The sequence below is a fragment of the Austrofundulus limnaeus genome, unplaced genomic scaffold, assembly GCF_001266775.1.
Source record: "Austrofundulus limnaeus strain Quisiro unplaced genomic scaffold, Austrofundulus_limnaeus-1.0 Scaffold351, whole genome shotgun sequence".
Classification (NCBI taxonomy): domain Eukaryota; kingdom Metazoa; phylum Chordata; class Actinopteri; order Cyprinodontiformes; family Rivulidae; genus Austrofundulus; species Austrofundulus limnaeus.
Window position 1 is genome coordinate 134266 of NW_013952753.1, and position 9433 is coordinate 143698.

The window sequence follows — 9433 nt, forward strand, 5'->3', positions numbered from 1 at the left end:
GTTTAAAAAGTATGAAAAATCAAAACCTTGTGTATAATGCTACCACGAATTTTAGATAGACTTCAGGATGTTTCAATCGTTGCGATTCGCCCTCTAGTGGTGAAATAGATTATTTGGGAACACACACTTATGGGCATGTTTGTGGCTTCAGAGCAAGGAGGAGTTGTGCGAGCTTCTGAAAATGGGCCACAAAAACCAGTTGTTATAATAGCAAGATGAACATATCAGAACGCAAACARGCAACCAACATCCACATCTTATTTTCATGGTTAACAAAGTTTTGGTGGTTTAAAGAGGAAGAAAAACAACTACGGCTGTTATTTATTTGCTTCGCTATGCACGAGGTCAGAGTTGTAAAGTAACTAAGTACAAATACTTTACTGTACTTAAGTAGAATTTTGGGGTATATGTATTTTACTTGAGTAATTATTTTTCAGCCTACTTTTTACTTCTACTTCTTACTTTTTCACACAATTATCTGTACTTTCTACTCCTTATATTTTTTAGAAAGCAAGAAGTAGAAAGTTTAACTTTTATTTCATTTTGCTTGTTTTCATTCCAGCTTGTTATTGTAAAAAAATAAAAACTATCCATATAAACTGTGCCTCCTAGATAGAGTGAATTTAACTGTGGTTGTATGAGAAGTATAAATATATAAAACTCTGATAGTGTATTGGTTTGTACACAAACAAATCATGTCACACTCCAGCAGGACAGAATCATTMAAATAAAAGKACTGTACTTAAGAAGTATTTGTATTTCATGAATTATATTATTGCATTTGGCCTCAGATAGATTTTCATTTTGGGGAAAAGTTTTGTGCAGCCTTGATATATGTATATAAACTGAAACAGCTGGACTAGTGCATCCTAAATTTAACATCCATTCATTCTTTTAATACAACAGTCATTTCTGCAGTTTTTGGGGAGGTCACCTCCTAATAAATGTCCTTACGGAAAATCTAACTGCTCATTTTAAATCAATACTTTGACTTTTAATACTTAAGTACAAAAAATATCAGATACTTTAAGACTTTTACTCAAGTAATATTCCTAAAGTAAACTTTAACTTTTACCAAAGTAATTGTTTGGTAAGATACTTGTACTTTTACTCAAGTATCGCTTTGTGGTACTTTATACAACACTGCACGACGTACCGCAGCAGGGAGGGAGAAATTATAAAGATTTACCCCCCACAACACAATATTTCAGTTAAAATATTAAAAACTTATTGTGGTTGCACATTAGAAAAAGTAACACTCATCTATAATCAAACACACACTTTATGAATATTTTTTGGGGTTAAATTTCTCACATTACTCACACACATATAGTTTATTTATTATTTTTAGCAAAGTCGTTTGGAACGCAGCATTTACACAGTTTTTCTGCAAAAAGGCAATATCTGGTTGTATTTGTGTTAAGTTAATAATTTTTTGTTTAAACTTGTTTTCATAGGACTGAGAGAAGTTGTCACTGTCATCAGTCTAGGATCAATGGTCTCCAAGATTTAAAAAAGCCAGCTCTTCTGCCACCATCTAGTCCTCCCACACCTCTTCCATCTTCACAATCCAGGAAGGATCATGTTTCAGGGGATCTGTCTTTATCTTCCAGAAAAGAAAGTCATACTTTGTCCAGATCTTCATCTCATAACCATGTCAAAAAAGATACTGAAGATGATGACAAACAGACTACATCGAACAAACAAAGGTTCAGAAGCAGAGCAGAAACACACTCAGGTCAAACTGAACCAACAGACAGAAGATCTAGAGATGGTTCACGTCCCAACAAGGACTCTCGTTCTTCTGCGAAAGAATCATCTCACATAGAAGACAAAGCCACGGGACGGAGGGATGACTACTGCTCACATAAAATCCACAAGTCCACAATTGCTAGGGCTAAAAGCTCTTCTCAAGAGATTGTACACAAAAGACATTCTTCCTCTGACAACAAAAAAGAGGGCAGYCTAGAACGGAAACCAGATAAAATCAAAATAACTATTTCAGACTGTGACAATGAATATAAAAAAATAAGAAGTCATCATAAACCTGAGAGACACTCCAACTTGAAGGTTAAGAAAAACTCTTCTTCACGTCAACATGTTGAGTCTTCTGGTAATTTTCACAAAGAGAGGAATAGAAGCAGACAAAAGGATTACCAAAGTAAAGAGGACAGGAGGCACAAGGATGAAACCAAAAGAAGACATGAGAGAAGCAATCTGTCAGAGACAACCAAAAAACATGATCGATTGAACCCTAAAGAATTGCATAAAGAGGGTCTGGATCCAAGCGGAAGGAAAAGACAGGAAAGGACACGTGACGCAGTCAAAAAATTACCCGAAAAAACAGATGTGGATGAAACGATCTCTGCAAATATAAAAAATCCAAACAAAAAACTATGTTTCATGGAAACATTAAATCTAACCCTTTCACCAAACAAAAAGCCTCTGCATCCTAAGGATGGGAGTCCAACTGGGCTAACATCAGTAAAAGTGGGTGTTGAAAATGGACAAACTGAGGAAGACAAACAAATTAACATAGAAAACATGTGCATCATTGATGAAGTAGAGAACAGTGAACTAGAAACAGACTCAAAAGATATTAAAGACTTGTCTCCAGATGAACTCAAAGCCTCAAGTCCTGAGAGTATTCATAAGAGGGTTGATGATATAAAAGTCCAGGAAAAGGTCATAGTTTTGAGTGAAACGGCTGACAATGAAGTCCAAACCACGCTAACTCCCTGTCAATCTTCTGCTACTACAGAAAGTCGAGGGACTGAGCATCTCACACCAAAATTTACAGACAATAGTTCGTTTAAAGCAAAGGACAATTTAACACGCAATGAAGATGAAATAGAGCTTGTTTCTAACAGCCATGTCACTGAACCTGGAACATCACATGTAAACAAACCACAGCCCAGCGGCATGTCTGGAATCGTTTTCGATCATCAACCAAACTCTGCACTACAAAATATTCACTCTAAAGATGCTAAAGAACACATTGTGGCTGATTCAGATGAAAGTCCAGTACCCCTTAAAATGTCTCAAAATACAACTATAGAAGTGGCTGTTTCGTCTAACCCAGAGGACTTGAATGTCTTTGAAGGCAAGGCTGAAAAGATGAATCTTTGTTCATCTGATTCGTGTCAACACGACCTCTGTCCTCCTTCTTCAACCAGCATCACTCATGAAAAAGATGGTCTACAAGATGGCACTAAGAGTGTAGATTTTGTATCTAGTACAATCAGTCCGGATTCCTTCCCACAAGAAGAAATGAGTTTAACAGAAGCTATTTATGTTTTAACTAATGTAGACACTACTGAGAGCAGCAGCGCCACAACTCAGCCTAGCTCTTCCACCGACTGTATCGGAGTGTCCAAGGTTAGCAGTACGACTGAGGGAGAACCTCTGCCAGAGAAATACAGCACACCCARGAAGAGCTTCATTCCCTCAAAGATCCAAGAGACTAACACGAAGACGTCCAGTTCTGTGCCGTCACTTCACGATGAGGACTCAATGATGCAAACTTTGAACAATCTGAAGAAAATCCCCGATGCCATCAGCCCTCTGCGGAGCCCCGTGCGAATAACCAAACGAGCTTTGGTCTATGTGCACAACAAGCCTGGGCATGTTAAGAGTCTTCAAAAAGGTAGGATTTGAAAGAGAGATTAAGAAGAGATGATTAGTGTCTGGTTGTAGCAAATTTTTAGGCTGAAATAGTCTTTTCATTTTTATGTGATGTCATAGTTATCAACTGTTCCATCGGTATCAGAATACAAAGTATAGAGAAAAGATCAGAAATCTTCATCCTGTCYAGGCTAATAACGAAACTATGTTCTTTTTTTTTATTATTTTTATTTTTTTAACCATTGTCTGTCTTCAAGTTCTCAGTCACCTCTGTGGATTTCTGACATTTTAAATGTGGCCAGAACAGATTTTCGTCATCTGTGGGTGGTACTGTAGTTTATTAATTTTTTTCTCATTAAAGGAGTAAGGGGTCTCTGCAGTAGGTTTTGTCCTGTGGGCTCTGCTCGTGATTGGCGGAGGTCTTGATGTGRGCGGAGACGGCCCTACTCGTGATTGGCGGAGGTTTCGATGTGGGCGGAGATGGTCCGAGACGTGATTGGTCGGATTGACGGTGGGGTTTGAGGAGACTGGAGGCAGCTGGGGAGTAGCTTGGTCGAGTTGGGCAGAAAGTAACATTTTTTTAGATTAATTTTAGTCATAACTTGAGAAAGGAAAATGCTAGCTGTACGAAATTTGAACGTCATACATGTGAAAGGATGTGTAACAATACGGCTTGGTTAAAACATCCAGCCTGTAAAAAGATCACTAAAAATCAGTAGCTTTTTACAGGCTGGTTAAGGATGTTTTAACCAAGCCATATTGTTACACATCCTTTCACATGTACGACGTTCAAATTTCGTACAGCTAGCATTTTCCTTTCTCAAGTTATGACTAAAATTGATCTTAAAAAAAAAAAGTTACTTCCTGCCTGACTCGACCAAGCCACTCCCCGCTGCCTCCAGCCTCAAACCCCACCGTCAATCCGACCAATCATGTCTTRGGCCRTCTCTACCCACAKCAAGACCTCGACCAATCAATTTTCAAAGAATTGAAAAGTTATGAGGATCTCTTTTACATGAAAGTGAAGTGATCTGCAGAAAAAAGAACCTGAAATGTGTGGCAGCAGGCAGATATCCTATTGTAATATGAATAGAAAAAAATATAATTTATTTATTTATTTTGCTTTAGTCCACAATAAGGTGAGTATATCAGTCCAAAACTTTACTCAACTCCCTGCAGATTGATACATTGGTTCACTTTTTCCTTCAGCAGTAGGCAAGACTTAATACTATCTTGGACGCCCAGCCAAACTGCAAATCAAAAAATATTTGAAATGAGAATGGAAATAATTTTCTGGATAAGAAACTGCACGTGTATACGACTCCTCAAGAAACAATTTCTCCCAAAACCAAAAGAAATGAAAGAAATCCACAAGTGCGGGACTCTCTTTATGTTACACTCTTTAAGCATCTTTAAAATGTATCTGATGCTTCTGGAGTCTTAAAGAGAAACTGATCAAAAGTTATAAATAGGCACTTTTTTTATCTGTTAGCCTACGTTGGATGAAATCTTCTGCTGTTTTCTTCATTTTCAATGCTTAATAATGGACGTCACAGAAAATATATTAATAACTATTGATGGCTAGTAGACAAAACATCACTACAAAAATTCCAAGACTATCCTTTATGTCATTTTGCAAAAGGACAGTGCCTTTTGCAAAATGACACTTTTTGAGTATGATTGTCAGAAATTTATAATTTTCCTGACCTCTGATTTTACTTTGTAATGTGTTATAAAAACATATTTAAGAAACTTAATAATTTCCTTTTTTCTTTTTCAGATTTTTCCATCACCTCTGATCCTAGTTCAAAGAAGCTGGATGTAAACAAAGAGAACAAATATCCATGTTCTCCATCTAACCATGACACAGAGAAGTTGGTGAAAGAGGTGTCTGACGTGCCTCTAAAGCTTTCTGACACAGAGCTGGAGGAAGGAGAAATTTTAAGTGAGAGTGAAGAGACTGCTTTAAGTTCGCCTGTTCCTGCTGCCAAAAGGCCAAAGCTAACAGAGCCGGTCAGAAACAAACCAAGCTCTCCATCTGTTTTACAGAGCAAATCTGCAGAAAAGCCAGTTGCTTTGAAAGAAACTCATGAAACGGACGATGCGTCGACACATAGTCCCAGGAGTCGTTTTAAAACCGTTTGTCCTGCAGGAAGCAAAAACTCTTTTTTCACCATCGAGGAAATAATGGAAACGTTTAAGTTGGTTCGCGCTGAGATCCGGAAAAAATACATGAAGCTTCATAAAACTTTTCCAAAGAGAAGTTTCTATGGTATGATGGACAATTTTGAGAAATCGTTTTTAGAGTTTGTAGACGGTGCTAATTTTAGCCAGATCAGCGTTCAGGCAGAAGAGCTCAAGTCCAAACTTAAGAAACTTATATCGTCTGTTTTCAGCAAAGTGATAAATAATGGCATTGTGAAACGCATTTTTGAACAGCAAGCGATTGATTTGAAGCAGAAGTTGTGGGACTTTGTAGACGTTCAAGTTAACTATTTGTTCAAGGACATACAAACAACACTGAAGAGCCTATGCAAACCAGCAAAAGCTCTGGCTGAGGACAAGAAGTCCAGCAAAGAGAAAAGAGAGTCCCAACAAAGCCCTGCTAAGAAACCACCGAAGGAGCCACATTTCCCCAGCTCCAGCCCTAACCTGACCAGTTCATGTGCTGTGATTCCTTACAAAACAGGCCTAGGAAGCAGAGGTAAAGACATTCGAATGACATTTGYAGAAAAAGACGGCCAAAACACACAAACTGTGGTTGAGAACCTCCAGTTAAAAACTCTTCCCTTGTCTCCTGAGAAAAACAAAATAACCTCTTTGGTAGTCTCTCAAAATTGTTCCATGGTTGACAAAATGGACTTCGAACTCCTCACAGAACAGCAAACCTCCAGTTTGACGTATAACCTGGTGAGAGACTCTCAGATGGGAGAAATATTTAAGTGTCTCCTCCAAGGATCGGACTTGTTAGAAGGCGGTGGGATCACAGGGGACCACACTTCTTTGTCTCTTGGAACACCAAGGAAAGATGAAGAGAGGTTCCTTAGTATCACCACGCCATCAAAGTTAACCTCCCCTTCCAAGTTTGATATGCCACACAAGCTTATTGCTACATGGAGTAGCATTTCACCTCACAAAATACTATCTCCACGAGTCAAAGACCAGACGCCTCTGAACCCGGCTTTATTCGATGAAAGTTGTCTTTTAGAGGTTCCATCAGAAAGAGTGCCACTGCAGGCATCACAGAAGTCCTATTCTATTCTAGCAGAAGACCTAGCTGTCTCCCTTACCCTCCCATCGCCTCTCAAGTCGGACAGCCACCTCAGCTTTCTGCAGCCATCAAGTTCAAGCATGCAGATGTCCACTCCAGAAAGTGTAATCAGCGCACACATAAGTGAAGATGCCCTACTCGATGGGGAAGATGCCACAGAGCAGGACATTCACCTGGCTCTCGATACTGACAACTCCAGCTCGAGCAGTAACATGGCCGCAGAAATCCTTGCAACCCCTTTTGTCTTCAAGCTTGAAGTGCCAATGAAAGCACTGGTGATGGAGAAGTCCAACGATCACTTCATCGTAAAAATTCGGCAGGCAAAGGCAGCCGTAGACATCTCGCCGACTTCTGAAGAACGCTTAAGTGGAGCATTAACAGACCAAAACCAGCGATGCAGCGACAATGTTGGTCTTGATAAGGGAAGTCAAGCTGCTAGTCCTTGTCTACTTTCAGAAAACAATCTCTCAAACATTGGTCAAGCAGACACATCTGTTACTGTGCCTGAGAGCATAACTCTTCTAAACCATGGACCACACAAAAGCCACGGTTCTGCTCAGCAGAGTCCATCAAATGATTGTTTTACAGAGGAGCGTGTGGAAAACCTGCCTGCTTACACTCCCACAAATAACAATCAGATCAATTCTGTCTCCACTTCTCCCCATCGTACAGTTACAAATGATACAAAAAGTCAAGAACACAAGTCAACATTTTCACCATCTGAGTTCAACAGCTCTTTGCAAACTACCACAGAAATCCCTGATGCAATTCAACAGAGCCAGGCACATGTCTGTGACTTGGGAAGAGATGAAACTGATGAGTCCAAGTTTGAGAAGAGTTTCACCATCAATACGGGTATCTCACCAAAGCAAGAGCAAAAGGTRGACAATAACATTAGGAAAAGAAAGAAGCCCCAAGAACAACTAAAAAGCAAAAGGTCCAGGAGCAAGGAAGAGGATAGTCCAGGGAAGACATGTCCCTCCAAGAAGAGTAAAGACTTCCAGTCATCACCTGTAGCTCTGTCACCCAGCAGGGTGTCAGCGAAGAATGTTGTTAAAAAGAAGGGCGAGGTGGTGATGGCATGGACCAGGTCAGTAGCTGAATAATACTARCGTGTTTTTAGTTTTACATTTTTAGTGTTCAGCTAAAATAATTACTTCTGTCTTTAAATGAAATTCCTTCATCGGTTGGCAGGTTATTTGGTGTTTGGTACATGGATTAAGTAGGTTTTCTGGATGGGTTCTTCTTTAGTGAAATGTATCGTCTCTCCTCCAAGGACTTCTTCAGTCTGATGAGTTTCATGTGAACTCAGCCTTATAAGCACTGCCTCCACATAGTGGACAAACAAACAGGTTAGTCACATGAAAAAGAGGGCCATTGCCTAACAATAGGCTTGATTAGYTCTATTGTTCAYAGAGGGTCWTGTGCCCCATCACCTGACCCGTGTCGTGTTATGCGTATGTAGTGAATGCAAGCGGGGGTTCAACGTCCCCTTGTTTTTGTCCCTCTAATAAACATGAGCTTTGTCCCTAATAGAGCTAATCAAGCCTATTGTTAAGCGATGGCCCTCTTTTGCATGTGACTAACCTGTTTGTCCATGTGGAGGCGGAGCTTATAAGGCTGAGTTCACCTGAAACTCATCAGACTGAAGAAGTCTCTTGGAGGAGAGACGAAATGTTTCACTAAAGAAGAACCCATCCAGAGGACCTACTTATTTTTTCTTTTTGATTTAGATTTCTAGTTCCCAGTTAATTTATGTCAAATTAGAGGACCTGATACCCTTTGCAAAAGTTTCAAACATCACCTGAAATTTTACTGAACAAATAGTTTGTTGTGTTGGTACATTTATGTTTGTGGTACAGGAAGAACATAAGAATTTATGGTGGAAACATAAAAGATTTTTGTTCCATCTCATTCAGGCATGAAGATCGAACTATTCTGGTGGATCTCCGGACAAATGGTGCTTCACGGGAGACCTTCTCTGCACTCTCTGAGAAACTCAACAAGCCATCAAACCAGGTGAGTCTTTCAAAGCCTGTAAGCCATAACCTGACCTGTCTGTTGGAGAGACGTTGGTGAACAACATTCATGCGGACATCCCCAAAATGTCTCAAAATATCATGACAGTTTGATGTCACAGGCACTTTACAGAGGGTTAGCAAAATAGTTGCTGCGAACCGCTCCGGTGAGAGCTGGAGATCAGGATCTGAGGAGGCCAATAGGACCACATCATCTTCAAAAAGCAGAGATGTGATCCTAATGTCACCAAAAAGGATCCCCTCAACACCTTGGCTACAAAGTGGATTCCAAGTAGAGGAGCAGGCAGAGTCTTCATAAAGTCGAGCTAGAAAAGAGTAGAAATAAAGTAAATGCTGTCGCTCCTGAGCAAACTCCCATCTCTGCGGCCCCCCACTTTGAAATACACTGGCCCAGGATAGTTTAAAGGGCCAATATTATGTGTTTCTCAGGCATATATTTAAATACTATACCATAATAAAGTATCTATGTCACCTTTAGCTGTTATTAAAACGCTGTTTT

At 39.7% G+C, this 9433-nt stretch overlaps 2 protein-coding genes across 2 annotated transcripts in view; both read left to right on the top strand.

Annotated features, from left to right (window-relative positions):
• gja10b (gap junction protein alpha 10 b) overlaps positions 1 to 9433 on the top strand; it is a 75639-nt gene that overhangs the window by 53184 nt on the left and 13022 nt on the right. The gene's annotated exons all lie outside the window — the stretch shown is intronic.
• casp8ap2 (caspase 8 associated protein 2) overlaps positions 1 to 9433 on the top strand; it is a gene marked incomplete in the record, with an annotated part of 20480 nt that overhangs the window by 9706 nt on the left and 1341 nt on the right. The window contains 3 exon segments of the mRNA XM_014022961.1: positions 1458 to 3646; positions 5405 to 7985; positions 8815 to 8914. Of these exon segments, the coding sequence (XP_013878415.1) occupies positions 1458 to 3646; positions 5405 to 7985; positions 8815 to 8914 (4870 nt within the window).